The sequence below is a fragment of the Manis pentadactyla genome, chromosome 2, assembly GCF_030020395.1.
Source record: "Manis pentadactyla isolate mManPen7 chromosome 2, mManPen7.hap1, whole genome shotgun sequence".
NCBI lineage: Eukaryota > Metazoa > Chordata > Mammalia > Pholidota > Manidae > Manis > Manis pentadactyla.
Window position 1 is genome coordinate 111,537,998 of NC_080020.1, and position 17,018 is coordinate 111,555,015.

General features: G+C 36.8%; 1 protein-coding gene across 2 annotated transcripts in view; it reads right to left on the reverse strand.

The window, feature by feature from the left end:
• The window catches only part of WDR70 (WD repeat domain 70), a 404,364-nt gene that overhangs the window by 60,462 nt on the left and 326,884 nt on the right, over nt 1-17,018 (reverse strand). Inside the window, exons 11-13 of one of the 2 annotated variants that reach the window (XM_036886101.2) lie at nt 14,102-14,201; nt 4,786-4,870; nt 3,381-3,420 (exon numbers count right to left, since the gene is read on the reverse strand). In XM_036886101.2, coding sequence (XP_036741996.2) covers nt 3,381-3,420; nt 4,786-4,870; nt 14,102-14,201 — 225 coding nt within the window. Of the gene's footprint in view, nt 1-3,380; nt 3,520-4,785; nt 4,871-14,101; nt 14,202-17,018 lie in introns of both variants that reach the window. The other variant, XM_036886094.2, reaches the window with a different exon arrangement.

A 17,018-nucleotide genomic window follows, 5' to 3' on the forward strand; every position in this document is an offset into this window, starting at 1 on the left:
TGTGGAAGTGGCAGCCCAGCAACAGGCCAGTTACATCATCAGGTGGTTTAAGTTCAGTAAGGACCCTGGCCATAGGAACCCCAACTTCCCCACAATATGTACTCTTACAATCAGAAAAAAAACAAAATGCTAATCTGATTTAGTTCTCTTTGAAATGTATATATGATGAATCAGATCTTACAAGGTGAGGAAAAAATAATGTGAATTTAAGTTCTCTCCAGAACATCACCTAATTATATATAGGAAAGTATAGTTGATATCTGCATGGAAAAAGAAATTATTTTTTAATACAATATGGGCAGCACTTTCTCCTCAATATACATAACAGGCTATCTCTATAGTCAAACATATGGGTCTTAACTGAGAAATTTTCCCCTCCTTTTGGTAAATACCTAAACTGTGACTTAATTAGCATAATTTAAACAATCAGATATTTTTCAACCCATACCCATGATAATAAGGGACAGGAATACAGCTTATAGTAAGTAAAGTAAATAAATAAGTAGATAGATAGATACATAAATCTGGTAGAAAAACTTTAAGTTCTCCCTATCGTTTAGGGGAGGGCCAGAATTAATGTTAATAATAAATAGAAAAGCCATTATTTTTATTTCATTTTCCTCCATTTAATGAAGATAAAAATAAATGATAAAATTCCAGGAAGGCAGATCTAGAATATATACTTTCTCTAACTGTAGAGCTGGCTCCATGAAAAAAATAATATTTCAAACTGACAGAAAAAACCTCATATTTGACATTCTGATGTTTCTTTTTAAAAGAACGTAGATGAGGTATGCATAACCTAGATTTCATTTCTCACAGGAAGGGCATATTCCAGAGAACAAGTAATGGCATAAAAAGAAGCAAAAATTTAAGATAATTCTTGTTCTTTGCTATCTGTTCTCTTGAGCAGTTATAAAAGTGTTCCTAACGATAATCAAATATTCTTTACAAAATCACAAATGAATTTTTTCTTCCTTAAAAGGCCTTTACTGCTATATTTCTAATGTTGGTACTAGGATTCTTAATCAACTTTGAAATGCTTAGGCAGTCTAGTTAAAAATGTCAAAGCAAATTTCCCTTCTCTTCCCTTCAGCGGCTTTATGCTAGATCAGCTATGGTAGATGCTGTAGCTATGTCTTAAAAACAAAGGTTTATTTTTATTCTTTTCCTCACTTTGTTCAGTCAATGTTTACAGAAACAGAGGTCCCTCACCAAAGTATCTTTAACTAAGTAAACAAAATAGAAGAGAAGTCAGGATCAGGTGTGAAATGTCTGGCTTTTTTCCTTCCCAGATTTTTTAACTTTATGCAAAGGAATACCTACTATCCCTTTCAAATTACTGCCAAAAGAACCTAAGGTAAAAAGGCCACCACCTTAAATAATACAAGGTCAAAGAACTTTATTTCACTATGCTTGGGCTGAAGTGTATAAATGGTAATATGCTAGTAAAACTGCATAAACTATGTTCCTTGACTTACACTAGTTAAAAAGTAAATTCTATTAGCCATTTTGCAACAATATAGTTTAATGAAAAATAACTAAGCAAATAAGTTTATAGTTTATAATGTTCTGTTGTGTTCAGCATTCATATACAAATGAATACCAAATCTTTTAAATTTAACCTTCACACCTCAATAAAAATTAACTGTCCTAAAACCTAGGTCTGAATGTGTCATTCCTTTGTTAAAAAAAAAAAAGATAAAGTCACCTTGTTAATGTATACAAGATGAGTTTGCCTTTCCAACTCTAGATACTTCTCTCTTTCCTCACCTGTGCTCTACAACATGTATTACTTGTACCTCCCAAGTATACCATTTACTCACTCACTCAATACCGATTAAATGTCATCTAAGGGCCAAAAACTTCTAAACACTGAGAACATCACAGTGAATGAAAAAGACAAAGTTTTTGCCCTCAAAGGGCATCCTGGTGGAAGAGCACAAAAACAAATATACAATAGATGAGGTAGTGTTAAGTGTTATGAAGAAAAAGATTCAGCTAGAAAAGCAACTCAAAGCAACACAGCAAACTGCATGTTCTGTACATTAAGAAACCTAGCATGTCTTTAAAAAAAGTGTAATCGCACTTCTACATCCCTTTAGATTTCAATTTAAATTACAATTTAAAAACACAAAACCATGAGTTTTGTGAAATGCATAGTCACTGAGAGGCATAACAGAACACAGCTTACTTTTGGAACAACAAATGATAATAATTCTATTTTTTGAGACTAAAGCTGATAGAGCCAAGAGTCTTTTTCTTTCAGTTTAGTGTTTTAGTTGGCTCTCAGATGCACCCAAAAAGAAGTATTATTTGTGTTGGCACATTTCGTACTATGCCATGCTATTTGAATCTATAAAACTTAAGTACTCATCTAGATTTAGTCTCATTATTATATCATTGTCTCTATACCATGGTTTCAAATTTAGGGCCTCTAAATTAAGACTCCATAATGATAATAGAACATGAGAGACAGGAACTTTTCTACTGGTGATTTAAAAACAGTTGTTCAATTGTCTGAATCATTTAAGTACATAATAAGTCTCAACTGTTTACAAAGAGCTGAAACAACTGGAGAAACTTTATTAATAAAGGATTTGACAATGAGCCAAAGAAAATTTACAGACATTAACTGGCCTGTTTCATTCTCAGAAAATAACAATAATTTACCTTACCATCTAAATAATAATACATACTTTAAAAGACTTTAAAGGAATTCAGGTTTTCCTCTGAGAATCCTATTATATTACATATGGCTCCTGTCTTAGGACATGAATGAATGAATGAATGCAAGCATGTTGGTTGGTATTTTAGTGCTTATATAAATCTGTAAAGAAAGCTAAAAGGTTTCTTTTTTTAAATATAGAAGTTAAATCCGAAATGTTTTAAACTTCCAAATATCCAAATAGAAATTAAGTTCAGTGAAAGCTCAGTCTTACCTTAATGACAACTCTGACAAGCAGAATTCTGTCAATGTTTTCAAAGTTTAGGCAACAATGATACACTTCATCATTTTTCTGTCTACAATTGCTGAATCCTCATGAACATGCACATTTTGGGAAGCTCCTTTCTTTATCCTACATACAATCAGTTTCTGCTTTCTGCAAATTGGTTGGCAGATGAGGGGAATATCTCTCCCCCAGCTAAAATCCTGACTGAACTGTGGAATCATAGGAAATACTGGGTCAGGGGAAGGCAAAGAAGAGATCAGCTAGTTTGTAATGTACTAATAATGCCTGTGTTGGAGAGAAAAACAGCTACCCTTGCACTGTAAGGCCAGGGCTTGTGTTCCTCTTACAAACCAAAATCAAAACAAAAGATGGCTGAAAGTAAACTTTATTTCATTGTCAAGGCTGTGGAGAAAAGAATATACATACCGCATCAGTGATGTCTATTTCATACACCCTTTGGAAAGTCCTGCGTTCAAAGAAAACAAGTTTGCCGCTGCCACATCCCCTTTGAACAGATGTACCAGTGACTATGAGTTTATCATCTGGACTGAAACAGCAGTCAGTCCTACAGACAAAAAGGGTTTGTAAGTATAAGCTTATGACCCCACCACAGTGCAGCAATAATGAGTTCAATAAAATATAAACAACATTATTATAACAAAAGGTAACTCTTTATAGGGCTTACATTAAGTCACTTACATAATAACATATATATATATATACAAAATGTATCTTACAATAAGTCTCTAATACAAGAAATTATATAATAAGCACTTACATTAATTCATATAATCTTCACAATAATCTTATAGGGTAGGTATTATTATCTCCATTTTACTGGAGGAGGATGAGGAAACTGAGGCAGAGAGAGAATAAACAAACTTTGCCCAAGATCACAAAAGTAAGTGGTGCAGGTGGGACTCAAACTTAGGCAGACTGATTCTAGAATCTGTGCTTTTAACTTCCACATATTGCAATATTTTTTAACGTAAAGGAAGTGTGAGAAAATTTTAATATAGATATTGACTATGTCCATAGACAAACAGATATCATATGACTAATGTCTAAGTAGTGATTATTTTGACCAGTTCTGGAATTACTTTGTATCACAATCACCACTACCACCATTACCAAAAGATTTGAGTTTTGTCAAGTCAAGCACCATGAAATGAGGAGCAGATTGTACCCCTGGAAACTAACTGATGTCTATGATTCAGTAGCTCTTGTTACCAGAATTCTGGCCACCTGGTTGTGAATAATCAAAGACATGATCCAAAAAAGTTATGTAGTTAGCATTACTTATAGCAGGTATAATAGCTCGAAAATTCTTATCAGCTATAGTTCATGTTTGTCCATCTGTTTGTTTTAAACAGATAAATGCCATGGGCAATACACCAGAGTTACTCCTCTGTTCTTATACAGCTTCTTCTATTTGATGCCTCCATTACCCTCCCGTTCTCCTGGTTGGTCATTATTTAGCACAGATGTGAAACTCTATTTCCACCAAAATAGAAAATTTTGCTTAGGCACCAACTATACAACTTAGAGGTCAAATCCTACCTCAGCTGCCTCAGGAAAATCTTTAAATGCTTCAGTTGCCAATTTAGCATTTACACACATGAACATACATAATTTCAACTTTAAAACATTTTGTATAGTCTGATGTGCAAAGTGAAAAAGAAAAAGAAAATGTGTCTTTCAAAAAACATACTTCAAATACTCTTCACATCCCTTTTCTAGATCTAAAAGACATATATGTCTTAACACTAAGGTGAAGAAATTTCTTTTCCATTCTCTTATGATTATCAAATATTTAAAATATGCTACTTACATTGGGAACATGGTGGGAAGCCCTGAGGCTGAAAAAAGTGGCCTGTTAAACTGTCGGATGTCCCATAATTTCAATGTATCATCACCTGATAGAGGAATGAGAAAGAAAAAAGAGAATGAATTGTGCAAAAAGAACAAGTTACAAGTTTAGGATTTGCCAAACTTAGTGTATAACTGTAAGAAGGAAGAGGAATGGAAGAATGGAAGGAAAGGAGGAAGGAAGGAGGGAGATGCACGTTTTACTTGTTTTACTTGTTTAAGCATGTTTTACTTGTTTAAACTGTGTGAAGAGCTTGAAAGCAGTAGTTGCAGGAACAGTAGAAAGATATTTAATAATCAATCAGCCTTGTAGAAATAACTTCCCAGAATGATGTAGCATCAATAGGCTAAAAGGAACCCTGAAGAATCTACTCCGAAGAGTGATTTTAGAGCAGATGGTAGTTCCCCAGTGGTATATTTTAACATAACTTGACTTCTTAAGAAGATAATAATTTAACAGCTATCAGGACTGAAAATAGTTCAATTCACAACAGATTCTTTTTCCCACTAGTGTGTAGATGAAGCTATCCATTAACATTAATGAGGGTAAGCAATGTGATTCCCTTCCCTGAAGTGTTAACTCTACCTGTGACTATCATTCTTCACTTCACTATGGAATACAGCTTTGCCAAGTTATTTAAAATATATTGGATACTCTTTAGGAATTACATTTTTATATTTCTAAAGAGCTACTAATTCCTGACCAAAATGAAAGCCAAAACTCATACAAGGAATGTCTTTGCTGTTCTTTCTCCCCAGTGTCCACAGTGAGATCTGCCTCAACCCCTAGGGTCCAATAAGGAATCAGTAACAGATGCAAATGAGGTGAGTGGAGAGTTCAATAAAATCCCCATGCTCTCTCCAGTGACCCTTTCTCTGAAACCCAATTTATGGCAGGTGCACTAATTCACAACTGGCTGGACTAGGTACCTGCTTATACTAGCAGAACTTTGAAAGATTCACTTTTTTGCTTTTAGCCTTAAAAAAGTCCCATATCCCCACATTCTCAGACAAGAAGAAAACATTCATCTGCATTAAACAGTTTAGCTAATCTGGCAGGTTCTGGGGCTAGCAGGAGCAAACTAAGAACACCCAGGGACTGTTAGTATACTGAACAGATCTGTTTGTCATATTCATATTCATATGAAGGAAAATGATGAAATACAGTATACATGTTGTATTGACAAGTCACCCAATAGTTATTAAAAGATGGAAGAGGAAGGCAAGAAGTATCACCAAAATAGTTTTGACTGAAATGGAGTTAGTCCTACACTTCAAAGGCAGTCAATTATCAACTGGGTGGGGGCTGACCTATTTTAGAAGCCAATGGGAAAAATTTTCAAACTACACTTCCCTCTTATCCCCTCTTTTCGCCCTACCTTACCTTGGTGATTTGGGTATACAACTCAAAAGAATCAAGAGTGAATGTGAGAATTTCTAAGTGGAGTATTCACCATTTGAAAAACTTTCCTAGAGGATTCAGATACACTCTTGGGGTAAAAACCACTGTTTCTAAGTAAAGAGTGTATAAAGTCTTAATTAAGGAGTCATCTCAGGATTCAAGTAGCAAGTTAGAACTGATAGACCAAAATACATATTTGATACATAACCACCTTGGCCATGTATACCATAAATAGAAAATACATGTACATGTGCTTTGACTTTTATTTTTTAATTATATAATCAGGGTAGTTTGGGCATAACAGATAAGGCTTCTCTGAAGGAAAGAGAATCTGTATGGAGCACCAAGGGCAAATGGACATGCAACGGTTAAACTGAGGGGAAAGCTGTGCCAAGTCTCGTCATCTTCTCCTCATTTCCATTACCCTCTACACCAGGTTGTCAATTCTTTAAGGAAAGGAATCCTGTCTATGACGTTCACAGTTTATACCCAGCACTGAGCATCATGCTAGCTCAGAGTAGCTGCTCAATATGCAGTAGCTGAGTAAGTGAGTGAATGATTAAATGTGACATTGCTGGATTAATCTGGTCTACAGAGGACAGGCTAAATCCTCTGTGATACTTCAAACACTCTATAACATGGTTCCTGCTGATTCTTATCTCTCCCACAAACGGGCTTACAAGAAGTTCCTCAGTCGTGTCCCTTACTTCCCCTTAATGCTGTGCTCTTAAGCTGCCTGCAATATTCTCTTATCTCCTTCTACAAACACACAGTTTATCATGTGAGAAGATTTGGCAAAAAGTTGGAAACAACTTATATCCAATCATATGAGTGTGGACAAGTAAACTTACAATATGACCATACAGAACTATATAGCTATTATTTTTAAAAATAGCATCAAGGTATACAACTCTTAACTAATTGAGTTAGTGTCTGAATTGAAAAAAAAAATTGATGGTCAGCAAACAGAAAACTGAAATACTACACCCAGAATTTAAAAATGGCACAGAAAAAATGTAGAACATCATCTACAAAATTCTGTAAGGCAGAGCAAAGGGCATCCTTGGAAGCTTCAAACTGATAGAATTTGAGGCTAAAATAATAAATTAAGCAAAAAATCACATTAAAAAATTGTACTTGATACTTTTTAATAAAACAATATTACCAAGTTGGAAATGCATTTTGATAGAAAAAAAATAGACTGGCCAGAAGAGAATGGCATGATATATTTAATGCAATGAAACAGAAGGGCCTTGAACCAAGGATACTGTATCCAGCATGATTATCATTTAAATATGATGGAGGGATTAAACAATTCCCAGACAAGCAAAAGTTGAGTGAATTTGTCTCCCACAAACCACTTCTACAGGGCATCTTACAGGGACTGCTCTAGATGGGAGAACTCCTAAAAAGAGCACAAAATAAAGCACCCAACATATGAAGAATGGAGGAGAAGGAATAAGAAGGGAGAGAAGAAAAGAATCTCCAGACAGTGTATATAACAGCTCAATAAGCGAGCTAAGTTAGGCAGTAAGGTACTAAAGAGGCTAACCTTGAACCTTCGGTAACCACGAATTTAAAGCCTGCAATGGCAATAAGTACATATCTTTCAATAGTCACCCTAAATGTTAATGGGTTGAATGCACCAATCGAAAGACACAGAGTAACAGAATGGATAAAAAAGCAAGACCCATCTATATGCTGCTTACAAGAGACTCACCTCAAACCCAAAGACATGCACAGACTGAAAGTCAAGGGATGGAAAAACATATTTCAGGTAAACAACAGAGAGAAGAAAGCAGGGGTTGCAGTACTAATATCAGACAAAATAGACTTCAAAACAAAGAAAGTAACAAGAGATAAAGAAGGACACTACATAATGATAAAGGGCTCAGTGCAACAAGAGGATATAACCATTCTAAATATATATGCACCCAACACAGGAGCACCAGCATATGTGAAACAAATACTAACAGAACTAAGGGGGGAAATAGACTGCAATGCATTCATTTTAGGAGACTTCAACATACCACTCACCCCAAAGGATAGATCAACCGGGCAGAAAATAAGTAACAACACGGAGGCACTGAACAACACAGTAGAACAGATGGACCTAATAGACACCTATAGAACTCTACATCCAAAAGCAATAGGATATACATTCTTCTCAAGTGCACATGGAACATTCTCCAGAATAGACCACATACTAGCCCACTAAAAGAGCCTCAGTAAATTCCAAAACACTGAAATTCTACCAACCAACTTCTCAGACCACAAAGGTATAAAACTACAAATAAATTCTACAAAGAAAACAAAAAGGCTCACAAACACATGGAGGCTTAACAACATGCTCCTAAAAAATCAATGGATCAACAAACAAATTAAAATAGAGATCAAGAAATATATGGAAACAAATGACAACAACAACACAAAGCCCCAAATTCGGTGGGACGCAGCGAAAGCAGTCTTAAGAGGGAAGTATATAGCGATCCAGGCACACTTGAAGAAGGAAGAACAATCCCAAATGAATAGTCTAACATCACAATTATCGCAAGTGGAAAGAAGAAGAACAAATGAGGCCTAAAGTAAGCAGAAGGAGGGACATAATAAAGATCAGAGAGGAAATAAACAAAATTGAGAAGAATAAAACAATAGCAAAAATCAATGAAACCAAGAGCTGGTTCTTTGAGAAAATAAAAAAATAGATAAGCCTCTAGCCAAACTTATTAAGAGAAAAAGAGAATCAACACAAATCAACAGAATCAGAAATGAGAACGGAAAAATCACGACAGACTCCACAGAAATACACAGAATTATTAAAGACTACAATGAAAACCTATACGCTAACAAGCTGGAAAACCTAGAAGAAATGGACAACTTCCTAGAAAAATACAACCTACCAAGACTGACAAAGGAAGAAACACAAAAGTTAAACAAACCAATTACGAGCAAAGAAATTGAAACAGTAATCAAAAAACTACCCAAGAACAAAACCCCCGGGCCGGACGGATTTACCTCGGAATTTTATCAGACACACAGAGAAGACATAATACCGATTCTCCTTAAAGTTTTCCAAAAAATAGAAGAGGAGGGAATACTCCCAAACTCATTCTATGAAGCCAACATCACCCTAATACCAAAACCAGACAAAGACCCCACCAAAAAAGAAAATTACAGACCAATATCCCTGATGAATGTAGATGCAAAAATACTCAACAAAATATTAGCAAACTGAATTCAAAAATATATCAAAAGGATCATACACCATGACCAAGTGGGATTCATCCCAGGGATGCAAGGATGGTACAACACTCGAAAATCCATCAACATCATCCACCACATCAACAAAAAGAAAGACAAAAACCACATGATCATCTCCATAGATGCTGAAAAAGCATTTGACAAAGTTCAACATCCATTCATGATAAAAACTCTCAGCAGAATAGGAATAGAGGGCAAGTACCTCAACATAATAAAGGCCATCTATGATAAACCCACAGCCAACATTATATTGAACAGCGAGAAGCTGAAAGCATTTCCTCTGAGATCGGGAACTAGACAGGGATGCCCACTCTCCCCACTGTTATTTAACATAGTACTGGAGGTCGTAGCCACGGCAATCAGACAAAACAAAGAAATACAAGGAATCCAAATTGGTAAAGAAGAAGTTAAACTGTCACTATTTGCAGATCACATGATATTGTACATAAAAAACCCCAAAGATTCCACTCCAAAACTACTAGAACTGATATCGGAATACAGCAAAGTTGCAGGATACAAAATTAACACACAGAAATCTGTGACTTTCCTATATACTAATAATGAACCAATAGAAAGAGAAATCAGGAAAACAACAAAACAACTCCATTCACAATTGCATCAAAAAGAATAAAATACCTAGGAATAAACCTAACCAAAGTAGTGAAAGACCTATACCTTGAAAACTACAAGTCACTCTTAAGGGAAATTAAAGGGGACACTAACAAATGGAAACTCATCCCATGCTCATGGCTAGGAAGAATTAATATCGTCAAAATGGCCATTCTGCCCAAAGCAATATACAGATTTGATGCAATCCCTATCAAATTACCAGCAACATTCTTCAACAAACTGGAACAAATAGTTCAAAAATTCATATGGAAACACCAAAGACCCCGAATAGCCAAAGCAATCCTGAGAAAGAAGAATAAAGTAGGGGGATCTCACTCCCCAACTTCAAGCTCTACTACAAAGCCACAGTAATCAAGACAATTTAGTACTGGCACAAGAACAGAGCCACAGACCAGTGGAACAGATTAGAGACTCCAGACATTAACCCAAACATATATGGTCAATTAATATTTGATAAAGGAGCCATGGACATACAATGGCAAAATGACAGTCTTTTCAACAGATGGTGCTGGCAAAACTGGACAGCTACATGTAGGAGAATGAAACTGGACCATTGTCTAACCCCATACACAAAAGTAAACTCAAAAGGGATCAAAGACCTGAATGTAAGTCATGAAACCATGAAACTCTTAGAAAAAAACATAGGCAAAAACCTCTTAGACATAAACATGAGTGACCTCTTCTTGAACATATCTCCCCGGGCAAGGAAAACAACAGCAAAAAATGAACAAGTGGGATTATATTAAGCTGAAAAGCTTCTGTACAGCAAAAGACACCATCAATAGAACAAAAAGGTACCCTACAGTATGGGAGAATATATTTGTAAATGACAGATCCGATAAAGGCTTGACGTCCAAAATATATAAAGAGCTCACTCACCTGAACAAACAAAAAACAAATAATCCAATTTAAAAAATGGGCAGAGGAACTGAACAGACAGTTCTCCAAAAAAGAAATACAGATGGCCAACAGACACATGAAAAGATGCTCCACATCGCTAATTATCAGAGAAATGCAAATTAAAACCACAATGAGGTACCACCTCACACCAGTAAGGATGGCTACCATCCAAAAAACAAACAACAACAAATGTTGGCGATGTTGCGGAGAAAGGGGAACCCTCCTACACTGCTGGTGGGAATGTAAACTAGTTCAACCGCTGTAGAAAGCAGTAGGGAGGTTCCTCAAAATGCTCAAAATAGACTTACCATTTGACCCAGGAATTCCACTACTAGGAATTTACCCTAAGAATGCAGCACTCCAGTTGGAAAAAGACAGATGAACCCCTATGTTTATTGCTGCACTATTTACAATAGCCAAGAATTGGAAGCAACCTAAGTGTCCATCAATAGATGAATGGATAAAGAAGATGTGGTACATATACACAATGGAATATTACTCAGCCATAAGAAGAAAACAAATCCTACCACTTGCAACAACATGGATGGAGCTAGAGGGTATTATGCTCAGTGAAATAAGCCAAGCCGAGAAAGAGAAATACCAAATGATTTCACTCATCTGTGGAGTATAAGAACAAAGGAAAAACTGAAGGAACAAAACAGCAGCAGAATCACAGAACCCAACAATGGACTAACAGGTACCAAAGGGAAAGGGACTGGGGAGGATGGGTGGATAGGGAGGGATAAGTGGGGGGAGAAGAAAGGGGGTATTATGATTAGCATGCATAATGGGGGGGTGGGAGAAAGGGAAGGGCTGTACAACACAGAGAAGACAAGTAGTGATTCTACAACATTTTGCTATGCTGATGGACAGTGACTATAAAGGAGTTTGTGGGGGGGGACCTGGTATAGGGGAGAGCCTAGTAAACATAATATTCTTCATGTAATTGTAGATTAACGATAACAAAAAAAAAAGAAAGAAAAGGGGGATTACTCCCTGATAGGATAAAACTAACTGTAAATCACCGATTAATGCATGCTTTAAATATCCTTAATTTTGATCATTTAAAGGGTGTCAGATGATCAGCTATGGAAATACATTTTTCTGATAATATTCCTTTCTCTTAAAAAAAAAAAAAAGTAATTCCTGTCTGGTGATCTCCAATAAGTTCTTCACAATGGTATAAAGGGCATATCAAAGTGTGGGCAAAGGGTTTGTTTGGTTTATACAGAAGATCAAAGCCTAATTTGGCTACCCAGAAAATGAATTAAGATACGATATGAAGAAGAACTTCCAACATCAACATTCTCTAGAAGAGTCATTCCAGAAGATGATCATCAAAAAACTGCAACAAAGATACTGGCGCTGTTGCAATTGTAGCTGCATTCATCCCACCGGTTCCTGGACTTGCCATTGGAATGAAGAAGGAGGTATCTAAGCTGGCCTGTGCATACAGTAAAACAACAAATTTGACTGGATCTATACTGTCGGAACTCAACCAAGAATTAGGAGAAGTGCTAGTTGCAGCACTCCAAAATCTTGCGACTATAGACTATCTACTGTTAAAAGAACATATGGGATGTGAACAGTTCCCAGGAATGTGTTGTTTTAATTTGTCTGATTTTTCTCAAACTATTCAAATTCAGTTAGACAATATCCATCATATCATTGATAAGTTTTCACAAACGCCTAGGGTGCCTAACTGGTTTTCTTGGTTTCACTGGAGATGGCTGGTAATTGTAGGTCTGCTTTTGTTATGTAGCTGTATTCCTATTATGTTAATGGGTGTATGCAATTTAATTAGTAGTTTAAAACCTATACATGCTGAAGTTACTCTACAAGAAGAGATGTCAAAGAAATAATCAATCTTCCCATGTTTTCTTCCGTCTGCTACGTCTATAGCTTTTCTTCTTCCTTCCTAATTACAACCCTTAAGTAGAATTCGTGCCTCATATCGAAATTACCGAGTATCATAATTCTTCCAAGTGGTAAAGATACCTCAAGATAAATGCTGGGCATACAAGCCACAGGGCATAAATCTGCAAAGAAGTAAAAAGCTAACCTTTTCAAACAATATGGCTTCTCTCTCACTTACCAACTTTACATTTCCCTGAATGGCCCTGGAAGATGACTGGTTAGCCAGAGACGGGTAAGATTCCTCAAGGGAGGAACAACCTAAGACAGGCACAGTCGCAGGGGGGACATCAGGTGAGAAATTGGGGATCAACAGAGGTGAGGCTTACTTAGAACCTCACCTCCCCCCCCCCCCGTTTTGAGAGAAATCTTCTGCATCCATGGATGTTTTGTTGCCCTTGTCTAGCTTGGATTAATACTTAGTCTATAGGCACACACCTGATCATTTACATTTGCCCTCTTACAGCACTAAACTATGTTTTCTACCTTTATCTTGCATCTACCTACCACTTCAGCATTTTATTAGAATAATAATAATAATAATAAGGGAGAAATGTGGGATTCACATATAAATCAAGTATAAAAATCAAACGAATATTCATATTTGACCTGATTGTTTATAGTTCGTAATGTGTGATCAAAACCGAAAGTCTCTGTGATAACTGCCCTTGCACTGTTCACCATGTAAGAACTTGTTCATTATGCTTCAGAAGATTGGAGACTGTTGAGAATTAGGCTTGGGGTTGATTAATGATTGTGCATTGAGTCCCCTATACAAAATTTTATTGTTGTTAACAATCATTTGATCAATATGTGTGATCAAATGTGTGATCAAAACCGAAAGTCTCTGTGATAACTGCCCTTGCACTGTTCACCATGTAAGAACTTGTTCGTTATGCTTCAGAAGATTGGAGACTGTTGAGAATTAGGCTTGGGGTTGATTAATGATTGTGCATTGAGTCCCCTATACAAAATTTTATTGTTGTTAACAATCATTTGATCAATAAATATGAGAGATGCCCTCTCAAAAAAAAAAATTGACTGGCAAAGGTACATTAACAAAAGCATAGCTAGCTTTACTAAGTACTAGGATATTAGTGTGACATTTGCTAGAATTAATTATCATTATTTTACATATAGAAACACATTGAAAAGAAAGTTTTTAACCCACCTCCACGAGAAGCAAGGACATTACCATCATAGGAAAAAGCCACACAAGAAGTATCTGTGCCCAGGTCATGAGCCTGTTTATAGTGGAATTTAGGATGAACCTGTTTGTAAAGACAAGCAAAGCATTAACATCTTATCTGAACTCAGATGACAGCATTTTCATGGTAAGAAGATTTCACTTTCATCCAGAAAATGATATATATCCACATGGAAAGAGTAACCTGTGAGTAAAATGAGAGTTCATGTGGCCAGGATTCTCACCTGGCCCTGGTTGACTAGCTCACTGCATGCCTGTGGGCAAAACATGGCTGTTGACTCTATATAGAGAGCTCCGCCCAGTGCTCTGGGCCCAACATGGTGGCAGGGCTACAAGGCTGCAGGAGAGCAGAGCAGAGGCTGGAGTGGTGGCAGCGCCAAAGACAGAGGCCCAGAGGACGGCTGTGCAGACAGAGGAGCCCAGAGGCAGAGACTGGCTTGCTGCCTGCAGACTCACTCTGAGTGAACGAGATTTTAGTGAATGACCTGCCACCCGGAAATAAAGTTGGGTATAACCCTTTCACCCCAAGAATGCTTTACTGTCATTTTCTTTGGTCACATTGAATCCATAGCGAACTTGCCTGGGGCTGAAACCCATTGGCAAGACACTATCTCAGCTCATTATAGTTCTGTTTACTCTGGGGGAAAAAAAAATCAAGTCTTTTTAAAAACACCCATTTGCTTTAATAAGGGGGAAAAAAGAGACAAAGTAAGTCCTAGTAGGAGGTATCTTTTAGACTGCCTTAGCAAGCTCTCAGCAACACAAGATTACCACTGCATTTAGCTCTTCCTATACTTATAAAGTCACTGGGACCATCTCCTATAATTATCTGAATGAATAAATATAAATGAAAATTACAATGAACATGTTATTTATTAACTCAAAAATATAACTGTATTCCTAGTATATGCCAGACACTGTGCATATGGTTGTAGGTCTTGAACTCTTTTTAATGTGCCTGCAGGATAAGGATGATGATGATGATAATCGCCAACCCTTACACAATGCTATTATATCCTAGGCATTATATCCTTTACTATCTTGTCTATTAAATTCTCACAATCACTCTACAAGTTAGGTTCTACTATTATCTCCATGTTACAGATTAGGAAACTGAAGTACAGAGACTTAAGACCCTTGTCCAAGGTCACACAGCTAGTAAGTGGTAGAGCTGGGTGTTTAAACAAAAAGCCTTCTCTTAAATGCTACAATAAATTTCTTCTCTACTGACATATGTTAATAGCGTTTTTATTTCTAATGTCACTTCTTCACAGTTAATGACTTCTAAAAGTAACTCTTATACACTAATCTTGCCACTCAGTTATGATTCATTAACCAGTACAGGCCATATACTATGGAGTCGATTGTCCCAGATCCACCAGACTGGATACTTCCATAGTAAGTGGAGAGGGACATTTCTAGTGATGATAGCATGTAGGTCTCTCCTGGTAGCCAAAGGTATAGGAACACAAATGACCCCATCGCCACTGGTCTTGCATTAACCCTAACAAAGAATGAGTCATAAAGCAGAGCTCATGTTATATTAGCCTCTACCTCTCAAAAACAGCCTTTTGTTTTTTCTTTTTAATAATTTGTCTCTATTGAGTTAAAATTGTCCTCTCTTCCTCTGAGTGACAGTCTTAAAAATTTGTAGTAAAGATAGTTACCATGCTTCTACCTTTCATAGATTGAAATGATTCACTGATATGAATTGTTTACTGGGTATCAACTGTATAGCAGACCTAATGTAAACTTAGGTCAAAAGGTTAAGCAGGGACACACAATGTGTGGAGGTAAACATGCCTTCTCTCCTCAAAGAGTTGACAGTTCTCTGAGAGGATATGGACAAGCATACAAAATGACAAGTGATACAATGGGGAAATAATGAGTAATAAGAGAGCACTGAAGTAAGGCTCCTAACCCAAACTTGAGAATAGTGGAGAAAGGGGGCAAAAAGAAACCAGAGACCTAGCAGATAAAGTAGTAGCAGCCAAAGGGGCAGGTTGCCAGGCAAGAGAATATTCCAGACAGGATAGTGCACAGCAGAAAGCAGAATTTTGACCCCCGTGACCTCTACACCCCGGTGGCATGTGTGTCGATCTGTTATTGCACATGGCAAAAGGGACTTCGCAGGTATAATTAAGGTTACTAATCTATTAACCTTAAAATAGGGAGATTAATCTAGATTATTAAAGTGGGGCTGAAGCAGTCACATGAGTCCTTAAAAGCAGAGCTTTCCCCCAGCTGAGGACAGAAGAGGAAGCCATAGAGATGTGACAGAAGAATAGGTCAGAGAGATTTGAGGAATAAGTGTTTGACATGCTACTGCTGAGTTAAAGATGTGTCAAGGAGACAGTTCTGAATTCTGCCAATACCAGTGATGTTTAAAGAGGACTTGGAGCCCCAGATGAGAGCCAATACTTTGATTTTAGCCTGGTGAGACCCTAAAAAGAGACTCCAAGCACTCCATGGCAGACTTCTCACCTACAGAAATTGTGAAATAATAAATTGTCTTTTTAAGCCATTACATTTGTAGTAATTTTTTATGAAGCAATAGCAAATTAGCATGTACACATTGAAAGTCCCAAAGGCAAAAAAGCTGGTTGTGTTCAAGGAACTAAAAGAGGTTAAACATGACTAGAGGGAAAGAAGAGGTTGGGGAATGATGTAAGCAGGGCCCAGTTTAGCAAGGGCCTAACAAACTTAGACTTTACCCTAAAGGCAAAAGGGAGCACCTAAAGGAGTTTATGCAGGGAAGTAACATGACTAGGTTTGCTTATTTTTAAAAGATCACTCTGGACACATGTGGAGAAAAGATTAGGAATATTTTGTTCCTCAGAAAAACAAAATTCTGCTAATAACCTCAATTAGGAGAATTTGC